The sequence below is a fragment of the Neolamprologus multifasciatus genome, chromosome 1, assembly GCF_963576455.1.
Source record: "Neolamprologus multifasciatus chromosome 1, fNeoMul1.2, whole genome shotgun sequence".
In the NCBI taxonomy this organism is placed as follows: Eukaryota; Metazoa; Chordata; class Actinopteri; order Cichliformes; family Cichlidae; genus Neolamprologus; species Neolamprologus multifasciatus.
Window position 1 is genome coordinate 14,759,684 of NC_140439.1, and position 18,061 is coordinate 14,777,744.

Genomic DNA, 18,061 nt, shown 5'->3' on the forward strand with positions numbered 1-18,061 from the left:
AATGCCAGAGTTGTGGGCTAAAACTCTTGCAATTTATTCCAGTTATATAATTAACACTAGGATCACAAGGATGGGTAATTTTGACACTGTCATGCAACAACAGCAGTAATGGCAAATAATTTCTTGAAGTTGTTAGTTTTTATCTAATTCTTCAATTTTAATTAAGATTAGACAAAACAAGATTAATTTTAGTGGTTGTATTAGTTTTCTTAAATGACTTGGACATTTCATCACAGATGAAACAGATTGAACAGCTGCCTACATTTTAAAACTGACCTGGGTACAAAAAATCTAATAAATACAATTTAAATAGTTGTAAAAGCAGAACAGCCAAAGTTTATTATCGTCATCATATCTGCCTCATCACCAAGCCTGCAGCTTCACCTCAACACAGCCTGCTTAACTGGCAGGAATTCTTTCCTCTCACTCAGCCAGACAGTATACAGCTTCAGCATGTTAATATGACAAACCAGACACTTACTCTTCCTGTCCATAATGCAAATATCATAGATGGTGTCACATAGTTTTCTGGTGAAACCAAGTCACATAAAGGCCAGCGAGCAGTGGAGATCCTGGTACTGGCAGAATGGACAGTAGGGCTGCCACGATTAGTCGACTAGTCACAATTACGTCAACTATTAAAATCGTCAACGACTAATTTAATAGTCGACGCATCGTTTGAAGCTTTGTAAGATCCCAAAAGACACAGGAATAAGTAGAAGGATTTAAGAGTGTAATAACGGACTGAAACAGAAGATGGCAGTACTGCATGTACAAGGATGCCAGCTGCTGTTAAACCCCGAAGAAGAAGAAGCTGTGTCCCAGAATTCATAGCGCAGCCCAGCGCGGCCGTGCTCAGTTTCCAACAATGGCGGCAGCTAGTTAGTTTTAATGTTACTCTTATTATTCTTTCTGGGTCACAAAATAAACGTTTAACATATTTTCAGGCGAGAATGTAGCTGTGTAAACTTCAAATATCTGCTTGGTTTATCAAGACACCGCATATTTTCAAAAGCGCTCCAACGTTTTCGGAGACGTCTGTTACCCACCAGCTCGATAGCTAGCCGGGGTTCAAGGCTCACTAGAGCCCGTGAGAACACCGGACTCCCGGCTAATCGTTTTCAAACCCACCGCTGTCTTTCGCTACTCAGGTTAAACATGATATATAAGTCACTTAGATAACTTTAAAATGTTATTGTTTGGCTTTTTTTTTTCCAGTATTTTATTTGTTCCTGAGTAAATCGGTTTGGCTGAGATTAAAGTTATAGTTTTTACACAGCTGAATAAACGTCAAGCAGACAACTGATTATCAGAAGTGTGAGATGCTCGAGAATATCCTCCGGTGTCCCGTTATATTTTAGATAGCAAGGAGCAGACGGCTGAGTTTATTAAACTCCACCGAGACAATCTGCTAATTTCATTAAAATTTAATAAACTATCATCTTGTCTTTATTTTTAGTTAGCACATACCTTAAACACTTAAAGCTGTAAGCTAATGATAGTTATATAAGAGCAGATGCGTGGTGGTGCAATAAGCTGTACGTTTTACGTTCAATGGATGCATGATCTGATTAGTCGACTAATCGCCAAAATAATCGGTGACTAGTCGACTATCAAAATAATCGTTTGTGGCAGCCCTAATGGACAGTAGTGAATTTCCAGGCTGGCAATTTCTGCACTTACCTTTCTGCATTTTTGTCAAACTATTTTCACTTCTAAAATAAACTCTAACATATTGGCAATAAGTGAAAGATCTCCAATATACTGCTCATGCAACAACATCAAATAATGAGGTTAAATACCAACTCCAATGACTTATGCTACTGACTCCTGGTAACACCATGGACCATGGACGATGCTAAAGACTTGATGTATCATGGACTTCAACGTTTGGTGGGTACATCGGCTCTAAGGATGGTAACTACTAGTAATGGTGTGCATAACATCAAGCACTTGGCTAAATACCTTTGACATGAAATTGATCCCTTAATCTACTTGAGTAACTTTCGGTAATCAAAAACTGGCACATCATTTAAACTATTATTTCGATTCTAATTGTAGAATGTAGCCATCTAAGTGAATGCCAAGATTAACAGCTAATAAGGAAAACATTTAGTCAAAGAACAATCAGCCCTGTAAGATGTTACTAGCTTCTCACTACCTAGATCCAGTGGAATTTTAGCAGACATGCCTGATTTACTCTGACTCTGTTCACCAGAAATCTACTTAACAGTTCTGGAGGTTCTGCTTTTTGAGACTGGGCACTTGACACAACATAGGCAGGATGCACTACGGGACCAAAATATTCAGAAACGACAGAGTGGTCTGTCACGACAAATGTAGGTAATACCTATTTCTCACCAATGTCAGTGCCTAAAATTAGACTGATTCAATATAAAAGCTTGTTTACAGCCCTGTAACCAAACCACACTTCAAATAAACACTGCCATAATGCATAGGACAGGAATGACATTTCACATACCCATATGAAGGTATCACCATCAAGAAAAGTTTAATCAAATAAGGGTAAAACTCTTTGAACAGGGTTAAACACTGAAGCACCAATATCATGCAAAATGGAAATTGCAGGTTCAGACTGACTCTACAAAGGCTTCTTTGATAAATTGTTCAAAACTGTGAATTCAGGACCCCCAGGGTGGCATGGATCTTACTCTAGTTCCACAACAAGCAGTTGGCACCACAGAGAACTAGTCAGACCCATGGTTTTGGTTTTCTGCTTTTTACTTAAAATGGGTAGTCAGATGTAACATGACTAGGTTTCTTCTAATAAAAACAATTCCTTTCTGGTGTTCCCGTGTTGGTAACAGCTTTGCTATTTGAAAGAGGAGATAAACTGCCACTATATTGTGTTAAGAAGTAAGGAAGACTAGCGTTACCTTTAGTATCAGGAAGAAACTTACTAATAAAGGTGACTTTACGAGCAGCAATTCGTTCTACAGTTTTTATTTTACTTTCTTTGGAACACAGTTTTTAGTTCTTCCAGATTAATCAGCTCCCAGAGCTTCTATTTAGTCTGCACTTTCTCAGATGTGCAACAACAAAAATGCTGGCTGTAAGCTTTCTGGTAGAAGTGGGTAAGCTTACAAAATAGCAGCTTTAACACTGTCATACTCTAGTACATACTCTGGGCTGTACTCTTCTACTGTGCAAATATAGCGACAACTGTATAGATTAGTCTGTACACCCAGCACAGTTACTAGTCAATCTGGTAATCAGGATGGACAACAGGGTGCGTCCATCCTGATTAAGAGGAAACTCCAAAGCTCTACCTGTAATTCATGGAAACCATGCTAAGCAAATTAATCTAATCTTCTCACTGAAGCATAGTGTTGTACTCAGGACAAGTAAGGCAGGCAGTGCTTGACCAATTTAATCTAAAATTTGACACTGATTAAAATTATAATTATTAAAATAATTGTAAAATAGGGTTATTTAAGTGCATAGAGTTAACATATCATTCTGTATTCAACAGGAACAAATTTGGAGTGCACCATTATATTCAGTATGAGTTTCTTAGCCATCTTTGGCAGTGAGAAGATGATGAAGTTGCAATTTCTTTGGAAACTTCGTCCTAAGTTTCCAAAGAAATTGCAACTTCATCATCTTAGGACGCTCTCTTTGGAGAACTTTTATTTACAAAACTCTCCAAAGAGAGCATCCTTAGTATCTCAGATACTGTTTAACAATAGGGCAACTTCATACTTCACTAATTAGGGTCTAATTACCTTGGTCATTATTAAAGGTAATTAAAACTGAAACTAGAAAATCAGGTTTTATGTAGTATGCACCAGAATCTGCAGAAGCAATGAAAATTAGAATGATACTTTTTAATCAAATAAAATCTAGTTACTATTTAACATCTTAAATACTTAAACTAGTATTTAAGATGTTAAATAAATGGCTCTCTGCTGCCCTCAGGTGAATGTATGGCTATTCACCCTATGCAGCGAGCTTAACATAAGAGGAGATGGTTCCAGGAACGACAGGACACATCGCTTTGTCTTTGTGTCTTTAACTGAAGACCATTTTTTCCTCTTTTAATTTGTAAGACTGTGAACATACAGTAAAATAATACGTAAGCATCAGTATCAACATATTTTGTAAACAAAACAGAAGTTAGCAACATAGCTTTCCTTACGCTTTACATTCACCATAAACATCTTTCCTTATACGTTCAAATAACCTTTAAAGTAACATGAAAGTAACAAATCTTACAGAAAATGAAGTTAGACATTGCTTACTTACAGATTATGGCTCAACAAACTCCCCAACAATGTACACTGGGCTTAAAGTTTCGCAGCTTGTTCTCTGCTCCATGCATTTTCTCCCACTGCCTGCGTGAACTTTGCCTGCTGCTTACAACCCATCACCAAAGGGGGCAGTGTGGTGCACACCAAATAACCAAAGAAGAAGCCACAAACTGAAGGGGTAATACTGCCCACTATTGGGAAACCTGAGAAATGCGCCAGCCAAAGAAACCCAACAAAGTAACAACCGAGGGGCAGAATACTCCCCGCCTGACATCCATGGAATGTCACCCTCAACTAACATGTAAAAGGCAAGTGACATACAATGAAACAAAGTTTCTGCTTCTAAGTACAATCCTTAGACACTAATAGCACAACCTCACTTATAGGCCTTATGTAGCACTTGTGTTCACCCTTGCGGAAAATCCTCACCTCTATCTTCCTTACAAGCCCATCCTCACTGGGAAAGGTTTTGGTGATAAGTCCAAGTGGCCAGTTGTTCCTATGTTCGAGTGTCTCTCTTAAAAGAACAACATCTCCTGTTTGTAGGTTAGGCTTTACTGTTTTCCATTTGCGGCGGTCCTGAAGTCCTGAGATGTATTCTTTTTTCCATCGTCTCCAGAAGACATCAGCGAGGTATTGTACGCGCCTCCATTGAGCTTTGAACAGATCACTGTTTCCAAACTGACCTGGTGGGATTGGTGGGGTCGTAACCTTTTGCGTGAGCAGCATGGCTGGGGTAAGGATGACTGGGTTATCTGGATCTGCAGAAACTGCTGTTAACGGACGAGCATTCACTATTGCAGTGACTTCAGCCATTAAGGTCACTAGTATTTCATGGGTAAGCTTTGCATTCCTGTGTTCTAGGAGCATTGCATCAAGGATTTTGCGCGTGACCCCAATCATTCGCTCCCAGGAGCCAGCCATATGCGATGCATGTGGGGGGTTGAATAGCCATTTGCAGCCAGAGTCTTCAAGAAAGCTGTTTAGTTTGCTGTTGTAGCAGCCCTGTTTGTCTATTTGCAGCTCTTTGCAGGCACCCACAAAATTTGTCCCACAATCGGACCTAAGAAGTTTGACTGCACCTCTGATGGCAAAAAAACGACGCAGGGCATTGATGAATGATGACGTGTCCATTGATTCTATAACTTCAATGTGAATGGCCCGTGTACTCATGCACGTAAATATGACTGCCCATCGCTTTGCATCCGCTTGCCCACCACGCGTTTTTCTGACAGTGACAGACCAGGGCCCGAACACATCAAGCCCTACATGTGTGAACGGAGGGTCAGTGGACAGCCTATCCTCTGGTAGCTCAGCCATAATCTGTTCCTGCTGTCTGCCTCTTAGTTTTCGACATGTCACGCAGCTGAATATCGTTTTGCTTATTGCTCTTTTTCCTCCCACAATCCAAAAGCCTGCAGCTCTGACTGCCCCTTCAGTAAAATGTCTGCCCTGATGGCATACTTTCACATGGAAGTGTCTTATAATGAGCTGGGCAAGGTGGTGTTTGGCAGGGATGAGGATAGGATTTGTTTCATCCGAAGTCAACTGTGCTCGTCTTAGTCTCCCACCCACTCTGAGGATTCCATTTGTATCAAGAAATGGGTTCAGTTTGCTAAGTGGGCTTGAACTTTTGAGGGGCATACTCTTTTCAAGCTGTCTTATGTCTTCTGCATAGACTTCTCTTTGGACAGTGCGAATGATAATGATCTTAGCTTGATCGAGCTGCTTTTCGGTTAAATGCTCACTACAGCTGTGCCAGCCCTGACAGGTGCCTTCTATGTTCTGCTTAAAGGACTGAACAATGTGTCGGAGTTTAGATATAGCCTTCAGTAGTACATTCCAACTAGAAAACCTTTCGAATCTGGCACTACTGAATACATCCTTTGCAAGAGTGGTAACACAAGTAGTTACCTCATGACGCAGTTCGTTGTCAGTCTCTGGGTCTACAAGATCAAACGACTCTGCCTGAGATTGACCTATTTCTGACTTGGTAAGAAAAGCAGGTCCACTGAGCCATGTGGAGGTAGAAAGCTGCTCAGCAGGTAATGCGCGCGTGGCATGATCAGCAGGATTTAAGTGAGTGGGCACATAATGCCACTGGTGAGCTTGTGTGGATCGCCTGATGCGTTCCACTCTGTTGTGCACATAGATGTAAAAACGCCTCTTTGTGTTGAAAATGTAACCAAGGACTACTTTGGAGTCTGAATAGAAGCTCACCTGATCAACTGCGATGTCCAGCTCGTCCACGACTAACTCTGCCACCTCGACAGCCAGGACCGCTGCACAGAGCTCAAGTCTGGGTATGGTGATGTCTGGTCTTGGGGCAAGCCGTGCCTTGCCGAGAAGGAAGCCCACTTCACTATGACCGTCTCTGTCTGTGAGTTTAAGGTAGGCAACAGCGGCCACTGCCTTGGTAGAGGCATCGCAGAAAACATGGATTTCCTTAGTCACTGCTGCAGAGAGTGGTATTGAGGTGAACATTCTGGGAATCTCAAGTTGTTGTAGATGTTTGAGGGAGTGTTTCCACTGTTGCCACTGTTGTAATTTGTCTTTAGGGAGTTCAGTGTCCCATTCACAAATGTCAGTGGAAATGTCTCTGAGTATGACCCTGCCCTCTACAATGACAGGGACAGCAAAGCCGAGTGGGTCATACACACTATTAACGACTGATAACACACCACGCTTGGTAAAGGGCTTCTCATTGACGGTTATTTGGAACCTGAACAAGTCTGTAGACAGGTCCCAGCCCAAGCCCAAGCTTCGCTGCATGGGTGTCTGCCCAAGGTCAAGGCCCTGCATGTCAGCTGCAAGGTCCTCACTTGGAAAAGCGTTTGTGATGGTAGGACAGTTGGATGAGATTTTATGCAGGCGTATGTTACACTGAGCCAGCATCTTCTGAGCCCCACAGAGAATGTTGATGGCCTCATCAGTGGAAGGAAATGATTTTAGTCCATCATCCACATAAAAGTGGCGTTCAATGAACTCTCTTACATCATTGCCGTGTTCTTTTTCTCCCTCCATCGCTGTTCGTTTCAGTCCATAAATGGCCACTGATGGGGAGGGGCAGTTCCCGAACACGTGGACTCTCATCCTGAATTCCTGTACTTCTCCATCCAGATCATGGTTTTTGAACCACAAGAAGCGAAGGTAGTTGCGGTGGTCTTCTCTGACAACAAAATTGTAAAACATTTGCTCCACGTCGGCCATGACTGCGTATGGGTCGGACCTGAAACGCATCAGAACTCCCACAAGAGAATTATTGAGATCTGGCCCTTTTAGTAGCACATCATTGAGAGAAACATTGTTGTATTGCGCACTTGAATCAAAAACCACCCTAATTTTTCCTGGCTTCTGAGGGTGATAAATGCCAAAACTAGGGAGATACCAGCATTCTTGTTCTGGAGCTAAAGCTGGAGCTGGTTCAGCGTGGCCCTTACTGAAAGTTTTGTCTAAAAACTCAATGTAATGTTCTTTCATTTCAGGTTTCTTTTTCAGTGTTTTGCGGAGCGTCATTAAGCGACTGAGGGCTTGGTCCCTATTGTTGGGTAAACGCTGTCTGGGGGAGCGGAATGGGAGTGGAGCTACCCAATTGTTCGCCTCATCTTTAGTAAAGTCTCTGTGCATAATTTCCAGAAATAATGCATCTTCTACTGAAAGAGCAGTTTTGTCATCATCTGCTGTTTGCTGGAAAATGTGTCTGCCTACTTCTGCTTGTGTCTTCTCGAATTTAGGACAGCTTTCTGTGTATTTGTCTTTTATATAGATTTTGCTTGCACAGGGGCTAAGGGAGGTAGGGCGCCCGTTATTCAGAATGTCTGTCTTGAAAGAGTTTACTGTGGGTTTGTGGGCACCTGAGAGGCAGACATCACCTACAACCACCCATCCCAGATCGAGGCGTTGGGCATAAGGTGCACTGTTTGGACCATTTACCTGACTGCGAACCTTGTGAGCTTGGATGATGTCCCGGCCCAAGAGGAGGAGAATGTCCGCGGCTGGGTCCAGAGGAGGGATCTGTGAAGCGAGTGCGTGTAGATGAGGGTGAGCTGACACAGCCTCCTTGGTGGGTATCTCATCTCTATTATCTGGAATGTGATCACATTCTGTCAGTGTGGGCAGCACCATGGACACTTCCCCATTTACATCCTGAATAACGAAATTAGTTGCTCTGCGTCCTCCAGCCTCTGACAAACCTGCACATGTTTTCATGGTGTATGGGAGCATAGTGCCTTTCACATGAAACATGTCGAAGAAAGCAGACCTGGCTAAGGATGAGTTGCTTTGATCATCCAACATGGCGTACATCCTCTTTTTCTCTTCAGGATTTGTGCGGGGATACACGTCGACTAAACAAATCTTAGAGCAGGATTTGCCTTTTAGACGTGGGCCACACACCTCTGTGCAAGCAGTTGTGGTTACAGGGCTTGAAGGATCAGACTCCCCGCCGTGGCTTTGAGGCAGGAGGTTAGAGTCCTTGGTTGCCCACAGAGGTGGGCCAGCATGCATGGCAGACACGTGAGCGTCACTATTACATTCCGAGCATTGGATAATGGCTTTGCAATCGTTAGCTCGGTGACCTGTGGAAGAACAACACTTATAACAAATAGCATGTTCTTTGAGGATGCTTTTCCTTTCATCTAGTGTTTTTGACCTAAAACCCCTGCATTTGGCAAGTGAATGGGGCTTGTGGTGAATAGGACATTGTCTGTCTGGGTTGAGAACTGACGTTCGAGCTGTGACATTTGGTTGACTAATATCTGTTCTGTTCACTGCAACCGCACCTCTGTATTTAGTTGGTTTCAACAATGGCTTATCAGGTTTTGGAGCTACTATGTTTGAACTTTGTAACATAAAGCTAGGATCTGTTTTCATTTCTGCATAATCATTTATAAACTGAACAAAATATGAGAAAGGTGGGTAAACTGCACCGTTGTCCCTTTTGTATTTTGTCCCCTGTTTCACCCAGGACTCCTGGAGTCCATAGGGGAGCTTTTCCACTATCGGGTTTATCCCCCTTGGGGTGTCCAGAAAGCTAAGGCCGGGTAGATAATTTTCACTTTGTGCATACTCTAACTCCAACAGGAGATCTGCAAGCTCCTGCAATAAGTGAGTGTCCTTATTAGATATTTTTGGAAAAGACTGTAAGCGTTGGAAAAGTGACGCTTCGACTACCTCTGGAGAACCAAAACTTTTGTCCAGACGTTGCCACAAACGTTGAAGACCTGTGTGTGGGTTGTTCACATGGACCGCTCTGATCCTCAGCGCATGTTGTAGTGACTCCCCGCTGAGCCACTTGGTGAGGAGGTCAAGCTCTTCGCTGAACTTGAGGTTGAGGCCTTCTATGGCGTTGCGGAAAATGGACTTCCAGGACAAGTAAGACTCAGGACGGTTGTCAAAAACCTTGAATCCCGCTGTCAGCAGATCACGGCGTGCTAGATAGGCTGTGAAATCTGAGAGTTCAGTCTGTGGAGGCAATGAAGGTTTAGGCTGGGTTGAAATGTCAGTTTTTCTGTTTATAAGAGGGGGCCTTGGTTGCTTCTGATTTACAAAATCAGTGAGATGTTCACCTGGAGAGGAAGCAACTGGTGGTTGACTCTGTCGTAGATGCTGAGCGTCGTTATTACCAACCAGTTGTCCTGTATCAGGCTTTCTGTCTTCATTAACTACCAAGCTGCGGTTAGTGAAGTGAGCGTTCACATAATCTTGAGCGCGTCTGATGGAAGGAGGTGTCTTACAGGAGACTCCTTGTTCTGTGAGGTCAACGGCGTCATGCTCCTCGTCGGCTGCCGCTTCCAGGACATGAGCTGCGGCGAGCGCTGCTTCAGCCTCACCCTCCTTCTTTAGAGCGTTTAGTGTTGCCTCGATGCGTGCCTTCTCAACCTCCATGTCGATCTGGCGTTTGGCGTACTGTGCTCTAGTGCGGGCGGCTTCTGCTTCTGCTCTGGCTCGGGCTGCAGCTTGACTGGTGGATGAACGACGTGAAGAGCGTGAAGAGCGTGAGTGGCACTCTGACCGGACCACCATCTGGGAGAGAGGCGGTGACGCTTCAGGCTGAGACATCTTGGGTGCTTGATAGGTAGATAATCTTCTTACTCTGCTGCCCTCAGGTGAATGTATGGCTATTCACCCTATGCAGCGAGCTTAACATAAGAGGAGATGGTTCCAGGAACGACAGGACACATCGCTTTGTCTTTGTGTCTTTAACTGAAGACCATTTTTTCCTCTTTTAATTTGTAAGACTGTGAACATACAGTAAAATAATACGTAAGCATCAGTATCAACATATTTTGTAAACAAAACAGAAGTTAGCAACATAGCTTTCCTTACGCTTTACATTCACCATAAACATCTTTCCTTATACGTTCAAATAACCTTTAAAGTAACATGAAAGTAACAAATCTTACAGAAAATGAAGTTAGACATTGCTTACTTACAGATTATGGCTCAACAAACTCCCCAACAATGTACACTGGGCTTAAAGTTTCGCAGCTTGTTCTCTGCTCCATGCATTTTCTCCCACTGCCTGCGTGAACTTTGCCTGCTGCTTACAACCCATCACCAAAGGGGGCAGTGTGGTGCACACCAAATAACCAAAGAAGAAGCCACAAACTGAAGGGGTAATACTGCCCACTATTGGGAAACCTGAGAAATGCGCCAGCCAAAGAAACCCAACAAAGTAACAACCGAGGGGCAGAATAGGCTCTATCATTTATTGTAATTCCTTTTTTAATTGTTTCTGTTATATATACCTTCACGTTATGGTACATGTATATACCATAACGCAATTTTTATATATATATATATATATATATATATATATATATATATATATATATATATATATATATGTATGTATGTATGTATATTAGGGGTGCAACGATACTCGTATCGATATTGAACTGTTTGATACAGTGTTATCGGTTCGGTACGCATATGTATCGAACAATACAAAATTTTTCATTTATTTTATCAACTTTTCTTCTGACAATTGACCCTGTGCACGAGAAAATGCTAACTTCCTGGTTTGAGACCGGATGTGGGGTTGTACATTTCCGGTAGCTTTACTCTGCGGTCAATCGCTACTGCAAAGATATACTCCAAAATCATGTCCAAAACTCGAAAACGGAAAGATCGCGTTAAGTTACAAAGAGCAGAAGGTGGGAACACTCACCACTGTTGTGTCATAAAAAATCTAATGATCAATTTTGACGTTTAAAGAGTTTAGATCGATCAGTTGTTTACATCACTCAACACAAGCAGAACTGCATTACTGCATGCAGAAGACACATCGTCCACATTCAGAAGCACATCTCTGTATAGTGACTGGTCTTATGATTTAAACAGGCAAATGTTCAGCATTCACACTACAGGTGAAGAATAGTCAAACCAGGTGTTTCCCCCATTACTGTATGTCGATATCAGCTAGTCAAGTACACACCTACACAGCATGTTAACGAACCGTGAAAAAAAGCCACACAAAAAATGAATGATTGCTGGTAAGGGTTTCTACACATTAGTATTTATGAAGGGTATGTTGTGACTTACCTTAAAAATTACAGCGGTCCCTCGCTAATAACGCGGTTCACCTTTCACCTGGCTGTGAGATTTTTTCGTGCAAGTTTGCATGCTTATTTTTTTACATCACATTGTCCTGCGTCCTGATCGCTGCAGACGATCTCCTCCGTTACGTCTCTCCTGTACAATACAGAATCTCTGCATCGATCGCTAGCAGTGTGACTCTGAAGTGCAGTGCTGTATGTCCACAATGTCCACGACACGTTTTGCACCGTCAAAAAATAAAATTGGCTACTTGATTTCACCTATCACTGGTTATTTTTAGAACATAACACCCGCGATAAACGAGGGACAGCTGAGAAATATAACATTTGAATCCATTTTCTCTTTTGCCCTGAGGCACGGGGGAAAAATATCGACAAGTTGATGAACATTATTTACAGATATATTGGGTAAATGCCCAAGACATCTATAGAAGTGTAAATCGCCGCTTGATTCATTCACTTGCTTAACTTGTTTTGGACCGTAAACCAGGCGCGAATAGGACACCGTAAACAAAGCTCCCCACAGGAGTTTCCGCACCGGAAGTAGCATATGCTAACGTGCACATAGTCAATGCTGTCTGTGGTGAGAGCTCAGTGGATCTGCGTTCGACTACTCCGCCTAGGCTGCACTGTCGAGCGCAGATCCACTGAGCGCAGCGCAAGCTAGCAAGACAGAAGCTAAGCTCGTTGCAACATGGCAAATTGAACCTCCCCCACCCTCATTCAGATCTAGCCTTTGGAACTATTTTGGTCTTCATGCGAAGTATGACCCTGAAGGTAAGCGCGTCATGGACAAAAGTAAAAAGGTATGTCGGATGTGCCACGCAATGCTCAATTACATGGGTGGGAACTACTGCATTAGCGCAGTTAGCTTGTTAACGTGTTGACGCCGTCCAGCCCCACACACGGGGCAATCCGTGGTAGCTTGTTAATGGAGATTTGCTGTCTTGTGGCGTTAACGTCATTTCAGATTAACGCTGACAGCACTAGTGGGAACAAAATGAATATGACTGCACATTTACGTCGACATCATCCTAGTGCAAAAACAAGTGGAAGCAGACAAAAACAACAAGCACGCATGCTACAAACGTTACCCGAGTCATTTAGACAGCTGTTAGCACATGATTCTCCTTATGGGGACCTGATATGTTTAATATGCTGCTGAGAATATAGCCCAGAAGAAACGTATAGTATAGCTTTTATTTTGGAAAGAGCCATTTCTCTGTAATAAACTCTCTTTTCCAAAGACGAGTGATTTCTCGATCAGATAGATTTATTATTTTATCCCTTTGTTGTTTCAGCAACATTAAATTTAAAAACTGTACTTTTGAGTTAAAATATATATTTATAATTTTAATAAATGACAAATTAAAAAAGCATGAACATTTTTTTGTATTGAAAAAATATCGAACCATGACACCAAAGTACCCCTAATACACACAGCATCGTCAGAAGGAAAGTTGATAAAATAAATTAAAAATTTTGTATTGTTTGATACATATGCGTACCGAACCGAAAGCACTGTATCGAACGGTTCAATATCGATACGAGTATTGTTGCACCCCTAATATATATATGTGTATATATATATATATACATATATACCGTAATTGTCGGGCTATAAGCCGCTACTTTTTGCACAAGCTTTGAACCCTGCGGCTTTTAGTCAGGTGTGGCTTTTCTATGGATTGTCCATGATTTTTGTGATATCGTAAGAGGATTTGTTTTTTTTGTTCCGCTGTTGTACGGCATTACGTTGCCAGGCGGAAGGGCATGTGATCAGACACACAGTATCGGGGTTCAAGAGTGGTATGTTGGTCACATGTCCGTCCGCCAGGCAACATAGTGCCTTACGAAGTAGCGCGAAAAACAAACTTCAAAGTAGCGCTACGCGTTCAGCGGGAGGCGTGGATGACGAGCGGCGATAAACTTGCGAAAAGCAAGTTATGCTCAACTCCACCAGTGGATTCTGACAGTGTGGAAAAGTGTGAAAACATCCATGATCACCAACGGATTTCGAAGGGCTGGACTGCTGCATGATGGAGAGGAGGACACCGCCACGGCCCTTCAGAGGGTGTTCGACTCCAACACTGACAACGAGGATTTCTTTGGTTTTGAAAGTGACAACAAAGGAGAGAAGCGGAGAGTGGATGACGTAGCCATCCTGAGCCTGTTCGTATCCGACACTGGAGAAGAGGACTTTGGTGGTTTTAGTGCACAGGAAGAAGAGAAAGATGGTGGTGAATGACTGACTTTTCTTCTTGTTAAAGCCGTGTCACTGCACCTGAGCCTAAAAGGTAGGCCGAATCTATTTTTCTGGTGTGCTGTAGGTTATTGTTATGTACTACATTTGTTACTCATTTATGAAGCACAGTACATGTTTCGTACTTGTAATTACCGGTACTTGTACATATACCCTAAAAAGTTATACAAATATGTATAACTTTTTGAAAAACAAATTACTTTTTGTAATTTGTTTTTCAAAATATTAATAAAAGGGATGTGTCTCCAAACAGCCATCTCTTTCCTGACAATTCCCTTTGTGCATATTCTCTTACATATGATAAGTCAACATTGAAACACCTGCGGCTTTTAGTCAGGTGCGGCTAATGTATGTACAAAACAGATTTTTCCCCTGATTTTAGCTTGTGCGGCTAATAATCAGGTGCGCTTTGTAGTCCGGGAAATACGGTATATATATATAAAATATGGCATCTGGTGTAAAAACAAAGTCTGTGCAAAATCAACATGTGGATCTGTCCAATGTATTCAAAATATGTTTAAGTCAATAGCAATTTCCCCCGGTACTGCAATACTGGTAGTAAAGAGAAATAGTGCAGTGTTATAGCTGGATGGTCAGTAGGGTTGTTTGCAAATTTCTCTATTTTGCCACTATTATTTCAGACAGTAATAGAGTCTCATGACTAAATTTAATTATCATGAGAACTGTTGTTATAAGTTATAAGTGTTTTCTGTTACAGCAAACTGGTTGGGGGCAGACCAAGGATACGCTGAAGAGATTATATCTCTCAGCTGGCCTGGTAAAGCCTTGGTGTTTCCCCTGGAAAGACTGGAGAAGGTGGCTGGGGAGAGAGAGGTCTTGGCTTCTCTGCTTAGGCTGCTGCACCGCTGACCCAGCCCCAGAACAGCAGAAGAAAACGGGTGGATGGATGGCAAACTGGTTGTGTTTTATTTATCACAAATCTTAGTAAAAAGTCACACAAGTGGCCAAAGCCAAATGTGATGTAGAACAAAGAATGAAAAATGTAAAATTTCTGCTTGGTAAAGACTAAAGTTGTTCACTAATACTGTTTTTCTCAATAATCTATGCAAGATGCCTTTTAATTATATATTTCTTCCTCTCTGTAGTGCTGTCTGTTCTCAGAAGTTATTTACTGAAATTGCCTACCTTTATACATTGTTTGTATATTAAATTAAAGTTTACTTTAATTGAATTTTAAGTACTCTTCAGAACACTGTGAAAGTTTTGAAATTATTTACAGTCCTGGCTTTACATTTATGTGTGCCTAAAGCTAAAGACGCCAGCCAAAATTAAACAATATATGTTGTGTTCATAAATTCTAACAGGCTTGAACTGGAAATGAAAAGCAGGCCAGAAATTTGCTGTCAAGCAGCTTCAACTTCAACTTGAAACTGCTGCACAATACCTGGCAGAGAAGTATAAGAAGTATGAGTAGAGAAAGCAAATGTCCATCAGATTTAACATTAACGGGTCTTTACATTTGTGTAATATCCAACTGCGCTCATGTGAGAGTTGAAAATACAAATCACAATGACAAGTGAGCATCATGTCTCCTGCATCTTTCGTCCTCTATCCAGGCACCACACACAGCATTGTCAGAAGTGAGAATCTATTTCCCGTGGACCATCTCCCATTGTTTGTGTGGTGAGAAATAGTTTGGTTAAGACCTGAGCTTCCACACCAGACAGTCTAAAGTCCATGTGTGAAAACACCTCTAGTTTATCAATGCATTGGTTGTCACTAAATACCCTCTCCTGGTGAATGTTAAATGAACATAGTTGCAAATGTCTATCCTTTAGAAATAAAAATGTCCTTGTTCTGTCATCCAATAATATTACTTACTATTGTTATGCTGATGACACCTAACCTAACCAAATCCTTTCCCTGTGGCAGTACACAGTGTGATGCATTTATTTGTGGTTGCCACAATGACATCTCAGTATGGATGCCTGCCCACCACCTCAAGTACAGTCGTGACAGACGTGCTCTTCTTTCGGTGCTGCCACTGCCCTCTTTCTATCATTACTAACAATAGTACTGTGACCCCTGCTACCTGCCAACAATTTCACTATAATTTTTGACAGCCAGCTGTCATTCATCAAACATTTGCCAACACAAGTACATCTCACACCTACAGTACTCCACAACAGCCAGTTCAGAGCCTCTCAAGGGGACTCGGCTCACCTCCTAGCTTTTTGTCTAGACTAACTCCCTTTGGGTTGGGTTTCATATTAGAAGCCTAGTTGCCTGTGAGTGTGGCCAATAAATCAGTAGGTGTCAGGGGAGTAAGTGGCAAAAAAATCAGAAATTAAACTGGTGTAAATTTGCCCTTACTCACTATGAAAAGTAAAACTCATTTCTCCGAGGTTACCTTTTTAATTGCAGACATCTTATCGCATGATTGAATCCCTTTTGAGAAGCGGTTGACTAAGCTAAGCGAGTTACCCGCTATAAGGAAATGACATACCTTACTGTCAGGAGTTCAGTGTGTGCATTTGTGCATGCAAGCTCATTGTCAGTTAAGTCGTTCAAAGAACCAAATGGATTGATGAAAGGCTTTGACAATGAATATTCCCTTGAAACTAAAACTTAATTCAGTTTCTCAAAGAATGGCCTATTTTTGTCTTGCAATTTTTTTTATGTTTTTTAGAATCATGTTTCATTTAGTCTCTGCTACCAGCATGGCTTTAACCATATTCCTTTTCTCTTACTGCCTGGGGGCAAAAGGTAAATGGAGGATTCTATCAGGCCAAACCCAAATGCTGCAAAAGGCTTTCAACTCCACCAATTGAACCCACACGCAGCGGAGCTGTCAAGCTAAGCTGCTGAGCCATGTGAAGGACCAGTGAGGGGGAAGGAAAATGCAGACGCCATTACTGTCTGTTTATGCCAAAAGAAGAGGGGAGAGGGGGAAAAAATAGGGTCATTGAGCAAAGCAGAGAGGAAATTGTGCTGTGATGCAAACAAAGGAAGCTTAGGCTATGAGTGCTATTATCTCAACTTAATCACATGCAGTAATTTCAGTGTCCATTGGCCGGCTCATTTTAAGGGTGTTATTAGAGACTGACCATTTGAAAATAAAAGGTATAAGTACAAATGGCTGCATGAGACTAAAAGTCTTAGTTGCTTTTAACTTACAGTCAATAATTCCTAGTTAGAAAGCGTGGCATGGACTTTTAGTTTTGAGAGGGATTATTTTTTTCTCATCTATCTGTGCCAAGAGAACCCTGATTTAATCAGGACCACTTCTTTGTAAGTGGTAGATGTGTAACTGCAAAAGCAGATGCACCCAATAGCGGCATTATTCTATGTTGCTGCAGAGCAGAGAAATATAATGAATATACCAAATTCCTTACTAAGATTAATCCAGATCAGGTACTGTAGGTCAACGTGAACGGCAAGAGCGAGTCAAGTGGATTACAATATGATTGTCCTTCATGTCTCCTGCTTAAACCACACTGAGCCATACTTGAAAATGCATGGCTTTAAACAGTAAAATAAAGTTCCAGTTCAGGCAAGTGCTCTGTTTTTCTAGTTATTTTTTAAAAACTTTGCTGTGATATGCAAGGTTTGTGTTAACAGTTTTGTTTGAAGACATACATAAATTTGTATTAGCAAAAAAATGCTTTCTCCGGTCCCCCTCTACTTTTTAGTTTGGGCATTCAAATTTGTCATATTGCCTCAGGGCATCTAGAAAAACAAGGCCTGTTAAGAGACTGTGTCCAGACGGCCTTCTGACTCTGCAGGAAAACAGATGGTTTTTAATAATGCCCTACTCTCAGCTTCATGCCCCCCAGCTAGCCAGCCACACAAATGCACACACATACATACAATTTTGCTTTCTCACTCTCTCTTTCTCACTCTTTTTCTCTTGCTCTCTCGCACACACAGACCCTGAGCTAGTATTCCAAGGTTTTCAGTTTTTCTGCCAATTAGGCTTTTGTAAAAATTCTGTCATAGATCAAATA

The 18,061-nt window shown here is 41.9% G+C and overlaps 1 protein-coding gene across 2 annotated transcripts; it reads right to left on the reverse strand.

Moving 5' to 3' along the window:
* Positions 1–3,891: 3,891 nt before the first annotated feature.
* On the reverse strand, positions 3,892–10,974 carry LOC146525486 (uncharacterized). 2 transcript variants are annotated; one of them, XR_014874692.1, is made up of 2 exons: positions 4,267–10,974; positions 3,892–4,071 (listed from the first exon to the last, which is right to left on the reverse strand). XR_014874692.1 is itself a non-coding variant. In XM_085163803.1 (2 exons), the coding sequence occupies exon 2, from the start codon at positions 10,329–10,331 to the stop codon at positions 4,614–4,616; it is 5,718 nt and encodes a 1,905-aa protein (XP_085019929.1). In that variant the 5' UTR covers positions 10,332–10,510; positions 10,706–10,974; the 3' UTR covers positions 3,892–4,613. The 2 variants fall into 2 exon arrangements, 1 of the variants encoding a protein (XP_085019929.1); XM_085163803.1 differs by having other exon boundaries at positions 3,892–10,510; positions 10,706–10,974.
* Positions 10,975–18,061: the final 7,087 nt, after the last annotated feature.